The sequence below is a fragment of the Ovis aries genome, chromosome 19, assembly GCF_016772045.2.
Source record: "Ovis aries strain OAR_USU_Benz2616 breed Rambouillet chromosome 19, ARS-UI_Ramb_v3.0, whole genome shotgun sequence".
NCBI lineage: Eukaryota > Metazoa > Chordata > Mammalia > Artiodactyla > Bovidae > Ovis > Ovis aries.
The window spans coordinates 27503113-27526775 of NC_056072.1; the positions used below are offsets into that span (position 1 = coordinate 27503113).

A 23663-nucleotide genomic window follows, 5' to 3' on the forward strand; every position below is an offset into this window, starting at 1 on the left:
CTGATATGATTTGCTTATGATTGGAAAGACTTTGCTCTTGTCCTGGTTGCTTAAATTGGTGCGGTTCTCATTAATGAGCTGTTTATCGTCTTTGACAGATATGGATGCAAGAGGTTGTACGTCAGCCATCTCCACTGTCTACCCTGTGTCAAGTTATGTCTCTGTAATAATGCTATTTATTGTAAACACCTTGTGTTGATAGTCACTTTTTAAGTATTTATTGGAAACTGAATTGGTTACAAAAGAAGTGCTTTCATGAAATACAATGATGATGCATGTGTTTTTTTTCAACTGTCTTTTTAAATTTCTACATAGGTAAAATATGAATATAATAGAAAAAACCAGTAAATCCCTTTAGGGGAATCTGAAATGCCTTAATATTTACTTGATAAACCAAAGCAATTTACATATTACATACATCCAATTTTTGATGGAGACATTCTTAAGCTATGATTTGAGGCACTGCCTGTGGATGAAGACTCCCATGCTATCATGTGCACGCACATGCAGACACATACATTGGCTGTAGTGGGGTTTTTTTAATTAATAGAGAAAAACTCGTGTAATCCAAATGCTTTCTTCCCATCGTAATAGCACTATTTGGAAGATATAATTAATATTATTTTGAAATGCTCACTTGAAATACTCAAGGATGAAAAATTACATTTTAAAAATTACCCTGTTTGGAAAAGGGTGCATGTGATTCAAAAGAATGTTGCTAGAGACGCTCCGCTAGAATTTGGAAGTGTGCTGTTTTGTTCAGGTATACTAGTGAGTGTTTGTGAGATCGTTTACAAATCACTTTTCTCGCTCTACTTCTCAATTACTCATCCATAAAATGTGGAGATAACAATACCCATCTTATCTGCCTCTGCCCCATGGATTACTTACTAAAAGATAAAGAAGGAAATCTGAAATGCTTTGTTACCCCTAATGCACTAAGCCTGCACAAAATATTAGTGTGAGTTTATTTAATAATATTAAAGTCATGAGAACCTGTCATATTTTGAAAGTTTGCACTTTAAAAAAATGTTTTCATTGTAGGTAATGCTTTCTCTTTCATTCCATGATATTATATTGACATGATCACATTCTATCCTTTTCTCAAAAGTTTTAAAAAGTGAAATAAAATTAAAAGGAATCGTTTCCTTCACACCTATGAATAAGCTTTCAGGTTTTATTAAAACCTGGTGGAGGAAATAAGAAATGACCTGAATCTTAACCCATATATTATACAAAATTCACATGATCCTTCATTTCCAATTTTTGATTCCGTTATGAGACTCTTTTTTGGATGGTGGAGATGGTTTTGTAATGAAGTCCAACAGTCTATCCGAGTGAGTCTGGCAGGATTTTTAGCTCCTGAGCTAAATTTGTAATAGAACCATGGCCGTGCTGCTGACTTTGATATGTATGACTCCATCTCTCAATGCGTTGTGTTCAAAGGATTGTCAAAGACATGACCTCATAGCAGTATGTTGAAAATACAAGAAAAGCAGCAGATTGAGTGTTAAACATTGCAAAATCAATTTTTTACCTCTTTCCAACAGTTTCATAGTTTGCAGGAACTTGTTCTTTGCAAAGATACCTGAATTTGAAACCAACAGATATCAAAAGAGAATACATATTAGCAAAATTCTGATGTCACCATAAAGCATTACTTTACATTTAGAGATTCCTTTTAAGATAACATCATTATACACAAAGAAGAAAAACATTTATAACTTTTCTCTGGAAGGTTTGTATATACTGTATATATCTAGAAAAAATCTGAACAAGTAGATTTCATATGACCCTTGTTATTTTAGGTCAAAAAGTGGGGAAACACTTTCTCCAATACCTGTATTTTATGCAACATGTAATGGAGTTGTACCTTTTTATTACTTAGTAATTCCTATATGTTCCTATAGTTTTCATTTTCAAGATGATTAATCTCTTGTTTCATGGTGTTTCTAGAAATATATCTCCATGAGATATGTACTTTGTTTCATATTGAAAAGTATGACATTTACCTTTAAATTCCTGTGTGTGTATCCTATGGTTATCTGTATGTATTATTTTTTATTATTCTAATAAAATTTATAAAAAGCAAATGCCTATGTGTGATTAATTGTGTTATGGTCAAAAAGAACATTTTAAGGGGGAAATAAGAAGGCATCATAATAGTTGTTCTGATGCTATCATTTCTTATATTTTTCAGTCTACTTTTTGTCTTTCTACCTTTTAACCTTTTATCTTTTTATAATCTCATGACAGTAGTTTGAGACAATGCCCTCTCTTAAAGGTATTTCAGCTCTGGGGAGATGGGAGAAAAGAGAAGCAGAAAAGTCTCTTACTGAATTATGGTATTTAGTTTCTTCTGATTTGATTTGGTTGATACAGCTACTCCCACTTTTTTGACAAATATCTTCTTAATATTGGTATCAATTTATCAACTCTCTCATTAAGTTTCTCCTTGGTATCAGGGTTAGAGACTTGCTTCTAAACAATCCTTGTGCTATAATATACACTAAGTATTTGAATACATGTAGTAGAAAAAGATTGATTTTTACTTAGTAAAGAGTTTTAAATGTTATCATTGATGTAAGGAAAATTAGACATGAAAAAATAATTCAATCGTTTTCTTACATGAAAACCTAAGGTATATTTAGAGGCAGGAGAATTCAGTGGAAAAAGTATGTGTAGGGCTTGTGCCAGGGTGTGAGAATGCATGTGTGTGGCTATGATTTTAAGTCTAGTTGTACTGGTTGTATTAGTGGAACTTCAGCTTCCCTGGTGGCTCAGTGGTAAAGAATCCACCTGCCAATGCAGGAAAAATGAGTTTGATCCTTGGGTCAGGAAGATCCCCTGGAGGAGGGCACGACCCACTCCGGTATTCTTGCCTGGAGAATCTCGTGGACAGAGGAGCCTGGCAGGCTACCATCCATGGGCTTGCAAAGAGTCAGACATGACTGAGGGCCTGAACATGCAAATAAAGGTCAAAGAACTGGAGAATGTGCAGAAAACCTATTAGGCCATCCAGACCAGCCCCAGTGGTATTATCTTCTCAGGGCTGTCAAATCTTCAGTGACTGCTCTTGGTGGAAGTTTCCACTCTTAAGAAAACAGTGGTTATTGGTGTTACCTATTGAGAGTTAGGAAGCAAAATGATGTGTGTGAGTGCCTAGAATCATGCTCTTGGCATTCTTCTTCGCCTCAGTAGGTAACTGTATGACACTGGAAGACAAATGACAGTGTTTGAAGGTGGCCTTATGTGTGTTCAGAGCTCTCCTTTGGTCTCATTCTACTGAGAAGAAAGGTACGTGAATCCAGGAGTTCCTAGAAGAGAGAGTAAAGTGGTTCTAGTATCAGATTAGCTTTTCATCATCATGCAATATTGATGCTGTTAACTTGTCTTCACTCTCTAGGTGCCGGATTCTTAGGTAAACTCTTTATCTTTTCTCAGTTCATCTACACAGCATCTATTTATCTAGATACCATTATTGAGCCCTTTCTACAAATGAGGAAACCAAGGTTCAGGAAGATTAAGGACACTGTACCAGATCATCCCGGCAGGGACACCGTAAAAGGGGATTCTAGCGCAGGCAGTCTGGCTGCAGCCCCTGAGTCTGAGGCATGATTGGGTTTTTAATCTCTCTGAAAATCAGATCCATTAGATTTAGAGATCCCCAATAAGTATCTCTAATGCCAATTTGTAGTATAATTTGTTCTGGTGCTATTATTGATAATTCAAGTTGAAGAACCAAACACCTAGGAAGACTTCTTTTAGGTGAATTTTGTGAATTTTGATAGTTTCTAATTCTTACATGGAAGGCTATCCAATCTAAAATTGACCAAGTGTCAGATTCTTTTAGTAAAAATTATAAAAGTATTTGTCTGTTTTAAAAATATTTTTCAAGCTGTATGTTTAATTTTCTTCAGACATTTTTAAAATGAAAATGGTTTGTGTTGATTTTCAATAGTATTGCCATTTTCAATGAAAACCTAGGAGTATAGTTCAATTAAATAAAGAAAAATGATTAGTGTATTACAAGTTTTATTTCCTAATGAAAATCACCCCTGCTGTTTCATATACTTATAATGACATCTCTTTTTAAATTTAAAATTAATCTTAACTGGTTTCATTTTTTTTCTAAAGTATTTTACCCTTTTTAAAAATGAAAATTGCACTGAGATTCATTATCATTTGGATACACTTCAGTAAATATTGGAGGTAAAATCACCAGAACAGCAATTACAAATTTAGCAATTAGTAAATCGTACCATACTTTTGAAAGAAGATATGTAAACAGATAGGACTATAATTCATTTGAATGCTTAGGTTTTCTGCTCTTGTTTTTATTTGAACCCTGTGTCCTAATTTAATTTCTTGGTTTACATATAGGTGATAATTACCTCTTGAACTTGCACCAGAATATTAAATTTGTAAGAAAGGGTGTGTCTATTGGTTGTCAGCATTCATTCTTATTCTTGAGTCTTACTTTGCCTGCTGAAATTATCTTGCAGGCTGATGATTCTACCTTGATCAGTAATACCATGGGGAAGGAAAAGAATTAAATCCTGTATAATTGGATGTTACCTGGGAAAACTCAGAAAAAAAAACAGAGACAAGTGATAAGAATAGCAAATTAGCAGAATTATTTTACCATCCTTCAGACAGTCGAATGGGACAGACTCATGTAAATGCCCATGCCAATGTGAAGTGTTGGTGGAGACTGGCTATTGATGAAGTGAAGGATCCATGCAGTGTGATTGGTGTTTGGCTTTTCAAAGCCTTCAGACAGGAATGGCTGCCCTTGCAAGAGTAAGTTTCAGATTCACATATAGAAATGCTCATTGAGATCATAAACTGTGGCACAGTAAGTACACTCATCGTTGTATGCAGCTCCTATTTAGATGTTCAGCACCTAACAGTTGAGTGAACCATTTGTCTCACCCTTGCATATTTTACTTGCTTACTTTTTTTTTCCTCCCATGTTGCCCCTGGAGACATTAAGATATGCCAATTAGGAGACTAACATGCATTTTAAATGTATTTGAAGTAAAAGCAATAGATCATCTCTATTGGGAAAGTTGACCACATAGTGGTTAAGAACATTTGTTCTCAGTAGTAGGTTTGCGTTGGAACCCTAGGCATGTCTCTAAAGAACTGTATGACCTTGCACATCCAGGTTAAACTTTCTGAGATACAATGCTTATCTCTAAAAAGACACCAATGAAAGGAAGGACCTGCCTTGGAGAATAGTCATAATAAGAGGACATGGTCCAATCACAGTAAGCTTTTACCATGTTTGGTTAATGGATACTCAATAAGAGAGTCTAATAATAATTATATTATGATGATTGGGTTTTTAACGCTGAATTATTCTGCAAAGGTTACTTGCAAAATACACAAACAGTATTAAACTCCAATGGTGGTTCATTTTTTCAGCCATGGTTTCAGATACTGGTCTTGGGACAAGATGTCTCCTTTTATGGAGGTTCCATGCGAGTGATACAGCAAAGGAAAGGACTAAAGAGTAATTTGAGGATGAGAAAGATACTGTAGAATGCATGCTTAAGTATTTGTGAGAACTCAAGTAATATGTACAGGGCTTATAGCAAAATACTGGGTACATGTCAGGCATTCAGTCTGTTAGTGGCAATCCTTATTCTCTCAAAACAAGATCCAAATGGCAGGTAGCTCGGAATGTTGTCACAGGTAAGTCCAGTAATACTATTCAGAGGATGTTATTCAGAAAGATGTTAGATCTCAGACTGAAATGTCACCGCTTCTGCCTTGAGTCAGTCAGGCCTGTTTATGACCTCATACTTGTTCCTCATGTAATTAACTTGAAACCAGTGTCTTTGGCTACTACAGCTTGTTTGGCTACAGAGGAGGTCCCGGATGTTAGTCTGAAGAGCAAGAGGAACTGAGAATTTATACAGAGCTTCGGCATAAAGGAATGTATTGAGTAAAAGGAAATCATGGGAAGACTGTCTGAGAGCCCCATTTTGAGGACAGTTCTCAGTTTGGTGTTCTTACCTAGAGCAGTTTACTTTCACCTGCCAGGACCACAGCCCATGAGTGACACCCTAAGTTCTGCTAGGACTGCAAGCGTCAAGGGATATTTTTGGGGGGATACCACATGAAGAAAAGCTTTCTTACTTTAGAAATTAAGCACATTTGTCTTAATTTGCAACACCTGACTAGACCCTTTCGGTAGGAAAGAAAGCCATTCTCTCCTTGGGTTTCCCCTCTCCTGTAAGAGGAGATGCTGAGGAATGCAGAGTGGGGAAAAAAAAAATCTAGTTGCCATAGCTCTGGAGATTCATTGATACAGTAGTGAAATGATCATGAAGAGAGAGAGAAAAGAGAAAACAAAGATCGAGGCCAAGGTTTGAGTCTAAAGAAAAGGCACAGGGGAGAGTAAGTCCTAGGAATATTTTCCAGGGTAATACTAATTGCCTTTTCATACTGTTCGTGGGGTTCCCAAGGCAAGAATACTGAAGTGGTTTTCCATTTAGGAGATCCAACCAGTACATCCTAAAAGAGATAAATATTGAATATTCATTGGAAGGACTGATGCTGAGGCTGAAACTCCAATACTCTGGCCACCAGATGCAAAGAACTGACTCATTTGAAAAGCCCCTGATGCTGGGAAAGATTGAAGGCAGGAGGAAAAGGGGATGACAGAGGATGAGATGGCTGGATGGCATCACCGACTCAATGGACATGAGTTTGAGTAAACTCCGGGAGTTGGCGACAGACAGGGAGGCCTGCCGTGCTACAGTCCATGGGGCTGCAAAGATTCGGACACGACTGAGTGACTGAACTGAGCTGAATACTAATTGAAAACATTTCGCTAATTTTCAGGGACATGTACCTTCCACTGAAAGGTTGTTCACTACCTTCAAAGAGAATTTTCTTTAAAACGACACATACCCATACTTCTATTCAGAGGCTTGCTAAGTTCTGTGGAGATCATTTTGCAGAGAGCCCCACTGAAAAGGCAGCTAAGTGGCTACAGGTGTTTTCAAAGGTAGATGAGCCCCAGCTGCTCAGGAGAGAAGCAAGGAGGCTGAAAGGTCATAGGCAAGCCGAAGGTGCTTGCTCGGGGGCGGTGGGGGGAAAGAATTTCCAGATCTGAGCAACTCAGTGGTGGAAAAGGACTGGTGCAGACCTGTGAGCTGAGCATCCAGTCTCGGTAGGTACACTTAAATCATGTTTTAGAAGGGTTGGTGTGGGAGGGTTTAGGAAATGATTACAATAATGTGCTTTCAAATCAGAGAGCTTGTAATGCCCGAGCCTGACTCTCACTTGCCTGGGGCTTTCAAGCTCAGGGCTTGAGCATTCGAAATCCCTTTCCTCACCTCTGAAAAGAAGGTGGGATGTGCCTGCCTCTGGTGTGTGATAAATAAAGGAAATAATACAGAAAATGTGGTTACAGTTCTGCCTGAGAAAGGAGGCCCTCTCGGCTTTCTGAACTTAGGACCAGTTCTGCTTTTCTCTCATCTTAAATATTACAGAAAAGAGAAGAGGAGTGCTAATTTCTTAATACTTGAAGTTTCATTTTGTTTATCATTTTCATTGACCCCATGTGTAGACTTGCTTATTGCTCAGGGTGAAAATTGACACACAAAGCACCATATTGAAAAGAAATACCGACTGCTTTTTCTTGGGTTTAAAAGGGAGATCAGAAAGGAAAAGTAGCCGTTGTTCTTTACTGATTCAGAACACTTTCCCAAAGTGGTCATATGTAAATAATTTTAGGGCCATGCATCTGTAACTGTTTCAATTATTTTTTTCCTTGAAACGGTATTCTTAAGGGAAAAAATGCACCAAAAATTAACTCTTTTCTCCCTCTTCTCTAATAGCATATTCCCATCTGAGTGGTTTAGTTTTAAAGACTTTCTATGTTAATAAAGGAAAAACTTGACTCTTAGATACCTTCAAATTTTTATGAATAAAACATGTATGAGTCCTCCGGAATATCTTCAGACTTATTCTTATTTATGAGATTTTTCTTGAGAATTTGAGTAAGACTCTAACATGAAAACAGAATTTAATCATGCTGCTGCTGCTGCAGCTAAGTCACTTCAGTCGTGTCCAACTCTGTGCCACCCAGTAGACAGAAGCCCACCAGGCTCCCCCATCCCTGGGATTTCTCCAGGCAAGAACATTGGAGTTGGTTGCCATTTCCTTCTCCAGTTTAATCATGACATCTTGATTTTAAGAAGTTCAGTTCAGTAGCTCAGTCATGTCCAACTCTTTGCGACCCCATGGACTATAGTACACCAGGCTTCCCTGTCCATCACCAACTCCCAGAGTTTATTCAAACTCACATCCATCTAGTTGGTGATGCTATCCAACCATCTCCTCTTCTGTTGTCCTCTTCTCCTCCCGCCTTCAATCTTTCCCACATCAGGTGGCCAATGTATTGGAGTTTCAGCTTCCGTATCAGTCCTTCCAATGAATATTCAGGACTGGTTTCCTTTAGGATGGACTGGTTGGATCTCCTTTCAGTGCAAGAACTCTCAAGAGTCTCCTCCAACACCACAGTTCCAAACCATCAATTCTTTGATGGTCAGCTTTCTTTATAGTCCAACACTCACATCCGTACATGACTACTGGAAAAACCATAGCTTTGACTAGACAGATCTCTGTTGGCAAAGTAATGTCTCTGCTTTTTAATATGCTGTCTAGGAGAGTGGTACCTTAACTAAACATATGGATCCGGATATTTTTCTTTACTTGAACAAACCTAAGATTCCTTTTCCAACAGCAGGAAAAACAAAAACAAAACAGGAAGCTTTCCAGCCACTAACTTTGAGATAGAAAATCTTTGAGTGCCTTCCTACGAGCATATATTATGGATTTTTTTTCTTGGCTCTTCCTCGCAAATCCCGAATTTCCCAGGACAAACCTAGGCCCTGTGCACAGCTATTTGTAATGTATAGATGATATCAGTAGTTAGAAATATCAGCAAGACCCACAGTTTTCTGTATCAGGACATCAGAGGTTACTATCTAGACACTGCTGTCATGGCAGAGCATAGCATATGCATGAAAATAACTTACCCTGAGAATTTTCTTTAAGAAAAGGTTAACAGAAGGAGAAGTGTGTCTTTAGCTCTTCTTTCTCTGTTGTGGTCTTTCAAACCAAAGTATCAGAAGCGGGCTCCTCCCCAAGTGTCTTGAATCAGAGTCTCTCAGGATAAGGCAAGGAATCTACAGATTTTTGTCTAATGAGCTGATTAAAATGAACCATCAGGTTTGGTATCCAATGTTATAAAATACAAATGAGTAAAGAATATCTGAGACAAGGCAAAAACATTTCTTAATAAGACAAATAATGTCTAAAGTAAAATCAGACATCATGATTAAGATCTATGAAAGAATGAATCTAATTAAAGTATTTATCTTTTAGCCTTAAGAATTTATAAACTGTGAGATTTACATCATAATGCTTTCTTCATAGCATAAGAAAGATATTCATTGTCTGTGAAAGAAAAAAAAAAAGAACAATTTAGAAGTCCACAAGAAGGAAAACTATTAAATATGATAAATAGATGCTGAGGATTAGCATGGAGTACTTAAAAAGGAATCTGCAAGTAAAAAAATATGCAAGACAGATTGCTGCTTCATAACCTCCTTAGGAGCTTCCTGGGTTTAATCTGAAATAGGTGGAGGGTGTGAGAGACCAAAGGAAAAGGCATATCCTCCAGATTCCTAGGTGGCAGTTTTTTTAATAATAATAAGGAGAGCATAGAAGGTTTATCTTGGATGGTTGTAGAAGAGAAGATCTCCTTGCCCACGAGACAGAGGTTAAATGTTTATATAAAGCACCTAAGTGGATTTGTTACTCTTTTGAGGCTGTATCCCTGGAGCAGCTTCTAGGAACAGGGAAGGTAAATTGAACACACATACCAAGACAAGGTAGGTGGAATAGAAGCTTCCAGCTTCCTGGATCTAGCTTTTGGGTCAACCAGCAGTCAAGTTTTCCTAACGGCCTCCAGTGCAAGTTTTGGGAGTTACAGGCAAATATAAAGATGAAAAAATGAATGGTTCTAATCATGTGAAAATGTAAGTGATATTTTCAATGGATATACTTTCATTATAATACCATAGGTCTGAAAGAAAACATACTAAATAAAAATAGTAGTTATCTCTGGAATGAAGTGGCAGTATTGAAATTAGGAGTTGTAATATAAGGTATATTTAGCCTTACCCATGATAATTTTGTTAAAATATTCACCTTAATTAAAATAATGCATTCCATGCTTCATGATTTACTTTAGTTCAGTTCAGTCGCTCAGTCGTGTCCAACCCTTTGCGACCCCATGAACTGCAGCACGCCAGGCCTCCCTGTCCATCACCAACTCCCGGAGTTCACCCAAACTCATGTGCATCGAGTCGGTGCTGCCATCCAGCCATCTCATCCTCTGTCGTCCCCTTCTCCTCCTGCCCCCAATCCCTCCCAGCATTAGGGTCTTTTCCAATGAGTCAACTCTTTGCATGAGATGGCAAAAGTATTGGAGTTTCAGCCTCAGCATCAGTCCTTTCAATGAACACCCAGGACTGGTCTACTTTAGGATGGACTGGTGGGATCTCCTTGCAGTCCAAGGGACTCTCAAGAGTCTTCTCCAACAGCACAGTTCAAAAGCATCAATTCTTCGGTGCTCAGCTTTCTTTATAGTCCAACTCTCACATCCATACATGACCACAGGAAAAACCGTAGCCTTGACTAGCCTTGACTTTGTTGGCAAAGTAGTGTTTCTGCTTTTTAATATGCTATCTAGGTTGGTCATAACTTTCCTTCCAAAGAGTGTCTTTTAATTTCATGGCTGCAATCACCATTTACAGTGATTTTGGAGCCCAAAAAATAAAGTCTGACACTGTTTCCACTGTTTCCCCATCTATTTCCCATGAATGATGGGACCATATTTACTTAGGTATATGTTCAAAAAGTGGTATAACTCTTTTATATCACAAAACAAACAAGCAAGGCTCATGGGATATAACTATAAAGCATCTTATTTTTGACTTATCATCTTGTTATTTTTGTTATTTTCTGGATTTTTTGAGATATAATTGATACATAGTAGTGTAAGTTTTGGGGCTTTCCTGATAGCTCAGTTGGCAAAGAATCTGCCTGCAATGCAGGAGACCCTCTTTGATTCCTGGCTTGGGATGATCCCCTGGAGAAGGGAGTCAGACACAATTGCATGACTTGTACTTCACATCAGTATGAGTTTAAGGTGTACAACATGATGACTTTACTTACATGTATCATTAAATGATTACAACAACTGTAGTAAACATTCATCATCTCATAAGAAAGGGGGAAATTTTTTTTTCTTATGGAGAGAACTCAGAATTTAAGAACATTCATATATACTGTATGCCATTGTTAACTGTAGTCATTATGTTATATATTGCAGCTCAGAAGGCAGGCTGAACAACTTGTCCTCAGATAATCCCATGTGGGAAACAGGCTACTGAACCAAACTTGGGTCCACTTGCCCTCATGTGGTAAAGCCAATCAAGTGTAGCCCTTATTGTAGGTGTTGTGCAACGAGTCCAGGCAGCACATGCTCTAAAAACTCAAACTGTCTACTGGGTTTCAGGGAAGCATTTTTAAAGGCAAAGTGAGGGAGGGAACGTACAGGGTATGTGATCAGCTCTGCACAGTTCTGACTGGTTGACGGTGAGGTAACAAGGGTGCTGTCACAGGATTAACATTGTCCATCCTCGGGCTTCAGCCAGTCTGGGGGCTGTGTGCTCATGGTCATCAAGCAGCTGACTTCTTCCATTTGATGGGCTCTTTAGCATCTGTAAAACAACTCAGGGACTGTGCATCAAATAGCGTTACCTGTGTACTTCAGGGAGGAACTAAATATTCTGTGATTTCCATGTGACTGATAGACTATTTAACTTTTCACCAATTAGGCTGGGCTAACTGCTATTCTTTAGTAAAAAGTTATTCATTTAGGGCTGAGTCTTTGTTGCTGCTCTTGGGCTTTATCTTCTTGCAGTGAATGGGGCGTGCTCTCTAGCTGTGGCATGCAGATTTCTCATCGTGGTGGCTTCACTTGTAGAGCCTGAACTCTAAGCATGTGGGCTCAGTAGTTGGGCTCTCGGCTCTAGAGGGCTGGCTCAGCGCTGGGGTGCCTGGGCTTAGTTGCCCCGAGGCATGTGAGATCTTCCTGGACCAGCAATCAATCAAACCTGTGACCCCTGCGTTGGCAGGCAATTCATTGGCAGGACCACCAGGGAAGTCGCTGACAGATATCTCTGTCACTTCATGTTCACGTCCTTTCAGTCATTAATTCTTCAGCCAGACTTTTGTGACTCAGAAGAAACCTAGGAGACTACATCTCTTCTACAAATAAGAGGCAGGCAGAGGACATAGCAGGAGTCTGTCCTGGAAAGGCCCCATAGGGTCCTGCTCAGTTACATACACATCAATCCAATATGTTCTCAAAATACAGATGACACATAAAGTGAACTCCTTGAAGCCTCTCTCTAAAACTGAGATAGAGAGGAAGAAACAGTATCTTTCCAATTCAAGGGAATGAGTATTTGTAATTGTAACGAACAAAACCTTCCTCAAAATTCTTATAATAACTTTGTATGGAGTATATTCTGTATAAATATTGAGTCATTATATACTTACCTGGTAAAGAGAATTACACTTCAATAAAATTCAATATTTTAGGAAAATGTTTCCTCACTCATAAATTTCTTACATTTGTTTAGCATGAATCAGGGGTTTGACTCCTAAAATTAGTTTTTCCTCATGTTGATTTTTATTATTTAGTTGTCTTTTTTTTTTTTTTTTTTGAAGTATAGATTTGTATCACTTGGAGGTTGAGCTCCACACTCTTAAAATGTGGACCCTGTTGACGTCAGGCTTCATCTCAGATTTACATTTCAGATTCAATTATCACAGCATTGTCTTCTCAGCGGTGGTCTGAGTATGTTTCTCCTTTATGGGCTCATAGCCATGGCAGCGAGTGAAATAATGCTAATCCAAGCAAGAGAGAAAATAGTTTGTCTTCCCCAGTCCTTAGAGCCAGCAAGGTGGATTTCAAATGAAGGTTTTCTTGATTCACACAGAAAAGCTTCTGGTTATGAGTGAAAAGTTTTCCTTTACTAATCTTAAATCAATATGCCAGCAAATTTGGAAAACTCAGCAGTGGCCACAGGACTAAAAAAGGTCAGTTTCATTCCAATCCCAAAGAAAGGTAATGCCAAAGAATGCTCAAACTACCACACAACTGTACTCATCTCACACACTAGTAAAGTAATGCTCAAAATTATCCAAGCCAGGCTTCAGAAATACATGAACTGTGAACTTCCTGATGTTCAAGTTGGTTTTAGAAAAGGCAGAAGAACCAGATATCAAATTACCAACATCTGCTGGATCATCAAAAAAGCAAGAGAGTTCCAGAAAAAACATCTATTTCTGCTTTATTGACTATGCCAAAGCCTTTGAATGTGTGGATCACAATAAACTGTGGAAAATTCTGAACGAGATGGGAATACCAGACCACCTGATCTACCTCTTGAGAAATCTGTATGCAGGTCAGGAAGCAACAGTTAGAACTGGACATGGAACAACAGACTGGTTCCAAATAGGAAAAGGAGTACGTCAAGGCTGTATATTGTCACCCTGCTTCTTTAACTTATATGCAAAGTACATCATGAGAAACGCTGGGCTGGAGGAAGCACAAGCTGGAATCAAGATTGCTGGGAGAAATATCAACAACCTCAGATATGCAGATGACACCACTCTTATGGCAGGAAGTGAAGAAGAACTAAAGAGCCTCTTGATGAAAGTGAAAGAGGAGAGTGAAAAAGTTGGCTTAAAGCTCAACATTCAGAAAACTAAAACCATGGCATCTGGTCCCATCACTTCATGGGTATAGCTGGGGAAACAGTGGAGACAGTGTCAGACTTTATTTTGGGGGGCTCCAAAATCACTGCAGATGGTGACTAAAGCCATGAAATTAAAAGATGCTTGCTCCTTAGAAGAAAATTTGTCACTGACCTAGATGGCATATTCAAAAGCAGAGACATTACTTTGCCAACAAAATCAAGGCTAGTCAAGTCCATCTAGTCAAGGCTGTGGTTTTTCCAGTAGTCATGTATGGATGTGAAAGTTGGACTGTAACGAAAGCTGAGTGCTGATGAATCGATGGTTTTGAACTGTGGTATTGGAGAAGACTCTTGAGAGTCCCTTGGACTGCAAGGCGATCCAACTAGTCCATGCTAAAGGAGGTCAGTCCTGAGTGTTCATTGGAAGGATTGATGCTGAAGCTGAAACTCCAATACTTTGGCCACCTGATGCGAAGAACTGACTCCTTTGAAAAGACCCTGATGCTGGGAAAGATTGAAGGCAGGAGGAGAAGGGGACGACAGAGGGAGAGTTGTTGGATGGCATCACCGACTCAATGGACATAAGTTTGAGTAAACTCTGGGAGTTGCTGATGGACAGGGAGGTCTGGCCTGCTGCAGTCCATGGTGTCGCAAACAGTTGGACACGACTAAGCAATTGAACTGAACTGAATCTGTAATCATTGTTCTTGGAGCCAAGTACAACAAGAAAAGAATGGGCCCATAATTTGAATAATACAATAAAGCACTGGATAAATTTGCATATTAGACAAAGGAGCAGGGATGTGAAAGGAGGAGTTCCTTATGGAGAGATTGGATGATTAATCAGAAGAGGTCAAAGGAATTTCTGAAATGCTTGCTTGGCTTGGAGGCCCTGAAATCATGTTAAGGTTACTAGCTGGGGCCTGAGGGAAATCTTTGTTTTGCAAAATCTTGGTGTTGTATATATCTTACTGTTTCATTTTTATTTTCCCAAATATATATGTCTATAATATGATATTATTAATATGTATGGTGCAAATAAATCATGCATTCATTATGCAATATTTATATTCCTTAACTTTTTAAACTTTAATCTCTAAAAATCTGGTATGACATAAAACAAGCATGAAAAAGAGAAGAGAATGTTGCAAACTGAACATAGAAATTATATTGAAATTCAAAAATAGTTTTTAAGCGTGGGAGTATATATTAATCAGTGTTATACAAATATCAACAAAGAGAAATATATTTGAATCAAGTGTAAGAAAGAAACTTTTAAAGTCTTATAAATAAATCTTTCAGGAATAGAAATGCTTTTGTCAAGTATTTGTGTTTACAATAATGTGTCTGTATTCCCAGCTACGTTAATTTGAAAAGATGCTTTAAATTTGACTTGTCAGTATAAAATATCGCTTGGTTTATAAGACAATTGACTGTCAAGTATTTTGCATAGATATGCTGGACATTTATAGATATGTCATGTAGTCCCTAATTTATCCTTAAGAATTATTGGAAATCAAATTTAGATTGTTTTCCTGAGAAGGGTAAACTTGCCTATTGTGAGAATAGAAAAGTTGAAACCATCTGTCAGGCAGTGGCACTTAGGAATTAAATTCAGACAATCAAGGATAAAGTTTTGCATGAGAGCATGCATTAATCTGACAGCTTTATGTCTAAAATAAATAGCAATATGGTATGAATTTGGTGAGTGGGATAAGTAAGTAAACAGTCAAACAGTAATAAAGTAAATTTTCTTGTTTCACAGCAGTTTTTCTATTTGCTTCTGAAAACTGTTTTTTGATTATATATCTATTAATATATACTAAGATGTGTGTAATTAGTTCATGAGTTGTGTTTTCAACATTTCCCTACTTTCTTATAAGACAGCATTTGATGCCAACTGGTTTTGCACTGTATCCTTTACTCAGAAGCTAGGTATATTTACCTCTAAAGTTTTCCGTAAACACCATCTATTATAGAAGTTATCTAGTGTATTTTTATCATTGGTTTACTTGTCTCTGCTCAAATGACAGTCACTGGGTCTAGGGCAGGGAATACATTTTATTCATCTTTGTAACTCAGAGGTAGGCACTCTTCTTGATAACTGGTAGAGAATCAATAAATCAAATAATTAAATGAATTAATAAGAGTTCTGGAATCTTCTCTCCCATCTTTTAGTCTGATGTCATCTCCTCAGTCCTGTTGCTTCTGATGCCAGTCTCTAATAACTGACATTTCTTGTGTGAATTATGGGGAAAGACATGAAATGTCCATTCCCTTAATTAACTGGGGATTCCACAGTCTCTCCAGTCTCTAGCAAGAGATGTAATTTAAACTAAGATTCATAAATGGCTAGACACAGCAGTGAAATCTGCAGTGTCTTCTTTACTATAAGCCTCGCTGATGATTTGCTGAAGTATTATTTCCATAGCCTGTTGAGATAAGAGACTCAAGATTCCCTAATCTGCAAAGTGACGACAATGGTCATCGTACCTCAGTCAAGTTGTTGTGAGAATTAATGCGGAACCCATGTAAAGCACAGTGCATGGTCTGGTGTAGCTAGGAGTGCACTGAATTAACTGAGAGGACATTTTGATAGAGGAATGTTTCTAATCAGGCTCCTGTTGAATCTGGGGACACAAAATCAGTTACATAAACAAAATCATTCTGATTTTAAGCTTTCTTATGTTTTTTCAGCATAAGAGAGTTTTTTAATTTTTGCTCTTATAATATTTTCCCTCCCTTGTCTGTCTACATTTAATAGCCGATTGTAATTATGACATTTTCAAAAAATGCCTAATTAGGACATGAGGCTTTAATTATAAAATATCTGGTTCTGTGTGTACATGCTTTTCTTATACTGTCATTATTTTATCCTTGGATCTGCAGAACTTCCATCCTTTGTGTGTATCTCATTCATTCATTAATGCCTGATAATCTGTTGTCATTGAAAAATTAATCATTTGTGGCAAAGAGATAGATAATTTTATTTGAGCCAAATTTGATGATTATAACCCTGGAACAGCATCTCAGAAAGCTCGTGAGTACTGGGCTTCCCCGGTGGCTGAATAATAAAGAATCTGTCTGCAATGAGGGAGACACAGGTTCAGTCCCTGGGCTGGGATGATCCCCTAGAAGGGCGCATGGCAACTCACTCTATTATTCTTGCCTGGAGAATCCCCATGGACAGAGGAGGCTTGTGGGCTACAGTCCATAGGATCACAAAGAGTCAGACATGTCTGAAGCGACTGAGCAGGCAGGCACTCTGTTTTACCAATTAGAAATCAAGACACAGTTATATAAGTTTTTTGAGGCAGAGGAGACTATATCAAATGACATATTATTGACAGTTTATGTAATCCTGATCTAAGTGTCCTTCTGGTGGGTCATGTGACCCCTTACAAGATCAAGAAGGAATGTTAGTTTTTTGAAGAGTTGTCTGGTTGATTCTTGTTGATCCTAGAGAATATTGGTCTTTATGGTTGAGCAGGTATTTCTGCCAGTGGAGGAGGTTCGGTTCATGTGTAATTCAGATACACAGTGCACAGACAGGGGGAGAGGGCACAGAAAAAGTTTTACATATAATTTTTTCTTGTCTTGCCAAACAATATGAATTTTACTTCACATTTCCAAACAGAGAAAGCATTTAACGACTTTGAGGCAAGAATAGAGTTTGAACAAGAGAAAATAATATCAGATGAAATATGCAAACATCTTGTAGACTTGTCATGATAAAGTTGGATTTTATATACAGTAAAATGGAAAACAATCTAATATTTAAGCATAAGAGTGCTATGATCTAGATATTTTTAGAAGAATCAAATAGGCCAATGTGTGTTAAATGGTTTAAAGTGGGGAGGCCAGTTGGGTGGTCAGTGTGATTGTAACAATAAGACTTTCGGTTGTGCAGACTGGAGTAAAAACTGGAAAGTGTGATAAAGAGGGATGGAAATGAAATGCCCGTGAGATTCTGGGGAAAAGAATAGTAATAGTGTTAATGAATTCAATAGGGGAGGATATGGGAAAACTAGAAATACAGGATGATGTCTTATTTTGTTTTTGATTTTGGTGTCAAAGTAAAACTCCCAGGGCATTTCATTTTTTCAAAGTCTCTATAGGAGAATGCATGAGGGTAATTTTCTTTTACTGTGTATTTGGCATTCTCATTTATGCTACATGTTATAAGTGTTGTCTTCTCTTCAGACAGATTGTAGATCACTGTCAATAAAAATCAGGAAATCCATCCTACCCTAATACTAAGTTACTATTTCTGGCCCAAAGTTCATTTCTATCTATATCAAATTAATACACCTCTAGAGCTTAACTTTGTAAATTGATTTTATTTGAAAAGAGAGTGTTGAATTATTTTCCAAATAAAGCAGCTCAAGAAATCTAGATCAGGTCCTATAGGTATAATGTTCTGAGGATGGTAGGATTTATTTTTTATTTCAATGTTTGTTTGGCGATCTTTAAAAAATATGGAAAACTTTGTAGATCCCTGTTTTCCTTAGACCCTTTTTTTTTTGGTTCTAGAAAAGTAGGTTCAATCAAATTTATTGTAAGGTTTAATAAGGTTTGTTCATCTCCAAGGCAAACCATTCAATACCACAGTTATCCAAGTCTATGCCCCAACCAGTAACGCTGAAGAAACTGAAGTTGAACGGTTTTATAAAGATCTATAAGACCTTTTAGAACTAACACCCAAAAAAGATGTCCTTTCCATTATTGGGGACTGGAATGCAAAACTGAGAAGTCAGGAAACACCTGGAGTAACAGGCAAATTTGGCCTTGGAATGTGGAATGAAGCGGGGCAAAGACTAATACAGTTTTGCCAAGAAAAAGCACTGGTCATAGCAAACACCTTTTTCCAAAACACAAGAGAAGACTCTACACATGGACATCACCAGATGATCAACACCGAAATCAGATTGATTATATTCTTTGCAGCCAAAGATGGAGAAGCTCTATACAGTCAACAAAAACAAGACCAGGAGCTGACTGTGGCTCAGATCATGAAATCCTTATTACCAAATTCAGACTCAAGTTGAAGAAAGTAGGAAAACCGCTAGACCATTCAGGTATGACCTCAATCAAATCCCTTATGATTATACAGTGGAAGTGAGAAATAGATTTAGGGGCCTAGATCTGATAGATAGAGTGCCTGATGAACTATGGAATGAGGTTCGTGACACTGTACAGGAGACAGGGATCAAGACCATCCCCATGGAAAAGAAATGCAAAAAGCAAAATGGCTATCTGGGCAGGCCTTGCAAATAGCTGTGAAAAGAAGAGAGGCGAAAAGCAAAGGAGAAAAGGAAAGATATAAACATCTGAATACAGAGTTCCAAAGAATAGCAAGAAGAGATAGGAAAGCCTTCTTCAGTGATCAATGCAAAGAAATAGAGGAAAACAAGAGAATGGGAAAGACTAGAGATCTCTTCAAGAAAATTAGAGACACCAAGGGAACATTTCATGCAAAGATGGGCTCGATAAAGGACAGAAATGGTATGGGCCTAACAGAAGCAGAAGATATTAAGAAAAGGTGGCAAGAATACACGGAAGAACTGTACAAAAAAGATCTTCACGACCCAGATAATCATGATGATGTGATCACTAATCTAGAGTCAGACATTTTGGAATGTGAAGTCAAGTGGGCCTTAGAAAGCATCACTATGAACAAAGCTAGTGGAGGTGATAAAATTCCAGTTGAGCTGTTTCAAATACTGAAAGATGATGCTGTGAAAGTGCTGCACTCAATATGCCAGCAAATTTGGAAAACTCAGCTTGGCCACAGGACTGGAAAAGGTCAGTTTTCATTCCAATTCCAAAGAAAGGAAATGCCAAAGAATGTTCAAACTACCACACAATTGTACTCATTTCACATGCTAGTAAAGTAATGCTCAAAATTCTCCAAGCCAGACTTCAGCAATACATGAACCATGAACCCCCTGGTGTTCAAGCTGGTTTTAGAAAAGGCAGAGGAACCAGAGTTCAAATTGCCAACATCCGCTGGATCATGGAAAAGCAAGAGAGTTCCGGAAAAACATCTATTTCTGCTTTCTTGACTATGCCAAAGCCTTTGACTATGTGGATCACAATAAACTGTGGAAAATTCTGAACGAGATGGGAATACCAGACCACCTGACCTGCCTCTTGAGAAACCTATATGCAGATCAGGAAGCAACAGTTAGAACTGGACATGGAATAACAGACTGGTTCCAAATAGGAAAAGGAGTACATCAAGGCTGTATATTGTCACCCTGCTTATTTAACTCTATGCAGAGTACATCATAAGAAATGCTGGACTGGAAGAAACACAAGCTGGAATCAAGACTACCAGGAGAAATATCAATAACCTCAGATATGCAGATGACACCACCCTTATAGAAGAAAGTGAAGAAGAACTAAAAAGCCTCTTGATGAAAGTGAAAGAGGAGAGTGAAAAAGTTGGATTAAAGCTCAACATTCAGAAAACAAAGATCATGGCATCCGGTCCTATCACTTCATGGGAAATAGATGGGAAACAGTGGAAACAGTGTCAGACTTTATTTGTTTGGGCTCCCAAATCACTGCAGATGGTGACTGCAGCCATGAAATTAAAAGAAGCTTACTCCTTGGAAGAAAAGTTATGACCAACCTAGATAGTATATTCAAAAGCAGAGACATTACTTTGCCGACTAAGGTCCATCTAGTCAAGGCTATGGTTTTTCCTGTGGTCATGTATGGATGTGAGAGTTGAACTGTGAAGAAAGCTGAGCACCGAAGAATTGATGCTTTTGAACTGTGGTGTTGGAGAAGACTCTTGAGAGTCCCTTGGACTGCAAGGAGATCCAACAAGTCCATTCTGAAGGAGATCAACCCTGGGATTTCTTTGGAAGGAATGATGCTCAAGCTGAAGCTCCAGTACTTTGGCCACCTCATGCAAAGGGTTGACTCATTGGAAAAGACTCGGATGCTGGGAGGGATTTGGGGCAGGAGGAGAAGGGGATGACAGAGGATGAGATGGCTGGATGGCATCATGGACTCGATGGACGTTGAGTCTGAGTGAACTCCAGGAGATGGTGATGGACAGGGAGGCCTGGCGTGCTGCGATTCATGGGGTCGCGAAGAGTCGCACACAACTGAGTGACTGAACTGAACTGAACTGAACTGAAGGTTTAATAGCTTAGTTAAAATACCACTCATGGAAATATTTTAGACATCGGCAATCACAGAATGAGTAAATTGGAGGAGACTTTGTTTTCTAAGATAGACACCTATGTCTCTATCAGTGAGTTGGTTTTCCAATTTTTGACAAAAAATCTACACTGGTAAATAGTTGAAACACCATTAATATAACAATTTTGGTTGATACTTGACATTTTTAATGAACACTTGATAAGAAATACATCCATGGCATTGTTATTTTAGCAAAATGTTATTTGATGGTGTGTAGAAAAAAGGTCAAGTTTACATGCACCACATTCAGTTTTAACTTTACTTTATGAAGTACCACAAAACTTCCCCAGTGAGCATTACAATGAAAGTCAGCTTGTTGCCCTTTTACTTCTATATAACACAGTATCAAAAACATTTTATCTGCCAATATGTGATTCTAGTGACCTCTGACATTTTTGAGCATATATTCTCATGCATCATTAGAAGTTTCATGCCAAACCAATTACAAACTTCTCTGCTGTTTTCAAATGCCTCCTAAAGCAAAAGGTTAATGATCAATAAAATGCACTGACATAGTTCTTTTTGCTGCCATACCTCATCTATTTCTTGTTTCACTTAATCTGCACATGCTTTTAATATATTTTCTGAGTAGTTTTTGTTTTTTTCATTAAATGAAGAATAAATGATGTGCCATTTTGTCTTTATGAAGTAACAGTCTACTGGGATTCTATCCACGGGGGCCGGTTACATTCAAGATGCCTTTTATTTGCCCTGTGATAGTGTTTTACCCATCATTTGACAATTGTGTGCCTTTAGAAATTAAAAGTCTCTGTGAAATCTCTAGTTTGCATGAGTTTGTACAAGGATATAAAGTTCATGTAAATGTTGTCTAGCTTAGGGGACTAGGAACTACTGTTGGATACTAAAAAGTGACCTATAATAAGGCTCAGCAAACAGAACCCTTACGTGATGTTGACCCACACTGTTTTTTTTAAAAATAAAGCTTTATTGGAACACATCCATTCCTATGAATTTACATATTGCCTTTGGCTGCTTTCATGCTACAAAGACAGAGTTGAGTAGTTGCAGCAGAGATTCTATGACCCTCAAAGTTGAAGATATCATCTGGCCCTTTACAGGGAAAAAAGAGATTGCTGATTCTCGGTTTAAATAAAATCAAACCTGTTTCTTTTTGAAGCTACAAAATCACAAGAATATATATTATTGACATTACATAGATTGTCAGATTTGAGGTGTTTGTCGTACAGTTTGAGGGTCTATAGAAAGTAAAACTTGCAAAGAAAAATGTGGACTGTTGTCCCTTTTTAAAATATAGAGCCCAGTGTTAGTCAGTGGTTACACATGCTTCAAAAAATATTCCAGCCTCAATAAATGGTTATACTTTAGGAGGAAAAGAAGGAATTTTGGCTTTTTTACTGCATATACTAGCATACTTTCAGAATTTCTGTATGGTAGGCACATGACATATCAGGGTACTTTTACTTTAAATAGGTTTCTATATTACTAGACTCCTTCCATAGCTCTGTCGCAACCTCTGTAATTATTATATGAGACATATACCTCAATTGAGAATTCTTAGGATTTCTGTTAAAATATAATTTTTAATAATACTACTTTAAAATTATGTGAAATGTAAAGGATATTGTAGTCAACATTTCCCTTGAGCTCCATTGCAACCCAGTGAAATGGAGTCAGTATTTTAACCACTTCCAAGACAACAAAAATGATGCTTCGGTATGTAATGCCTGTGTGTGTACACAGATGATGATGATGACGATGATGATGGCCTTTCACAGTGGCTCTGATGTTAGGATAATTGCTTAGAACTGCCTAATGAAGTTAGTGCTATTACCCCTGCTTTATAGAAACAAACAAAAGGAAAACAGGCTTTGAGTGTCTAAGTGTTTCGAGTCTAGATAAGTATCTAGGTGTTTCACGCCAATCATGGATGCTAGCCCTCATGGCACCTCCTAGTAGGCTGAGTGAGTACGTTTAGGGTAGAATGAGTTGATCAGGAACATTTATGGAAGTTCTCTATATAAGATGTGTCAGTTTCTGTGCTTTTGAGGAATTAGTTAAGATGAATTTGATAGTCCACATTTGACCCTCAAAAAAATGAATTTGAACTTCTGGGAGCCACTTACATGGGGATATTTTTCAATAGTAGATTCTATAATGCTACATAATTTGTGATTGGTGGAATAGGTGGATTCGGAGGAACAGAGGACACAGAAGTACCTCCAGGATCTACAGGGCTGACAATACATGAATGTTTGACTCTCTGGAGAGTGGGTGCCCCAACCCTGATATTGCTCAAAGGTTAAGTATGTATCACACTCCTTCTAGATGCTGGGACTAAAATTTTCAGATACTTTTTAAATAGTCACTCTACTGTAATCCTACAAATTTGAATAGAGCTAGCCATGTGTCTTTTTTCTTTCCTATTACAAGTGTTACTTTTATAAGTATGCTGGCCAACGTGTATGCATGTCTGTAGGCCTACCTTCTAGAAAGGAGATGGCAGGGTCAAAAGATAAACAATAGTGGTAATAGATATTGCCAAATGCCCCTCCGAAATGGTGTACCAGAATGTAACCATCAATGTTTCACCAGGATAGCCAT

At 38.0% G+C, this 23663-nt stretch overlaps 1 protein-coding gene across 1 annotated transcript in view; it reads left to right on the plus strand.

Moving 5' to 3' along the window:
- CNTN3 (contactin 3) overlaps positions 1-2093 on the plus strand; it is a 408740-nt gene extending 406647 nt beyond the window's left edge. Inside the window, exon 23 of the mRNA XM_015102330.4 lies at positions 99-2093. Coding sequence (XP_014957816.3) covers positions 99-199 — 101 coding nt within the window. The 3' untranslated portion in view covers positions 200-2093. The remainder of the gene's footprint in view (positions 1-98) is intronic.
- The last annotated feature ends 21570 nt before the right edge of the window (positions 2094-23663 follow it).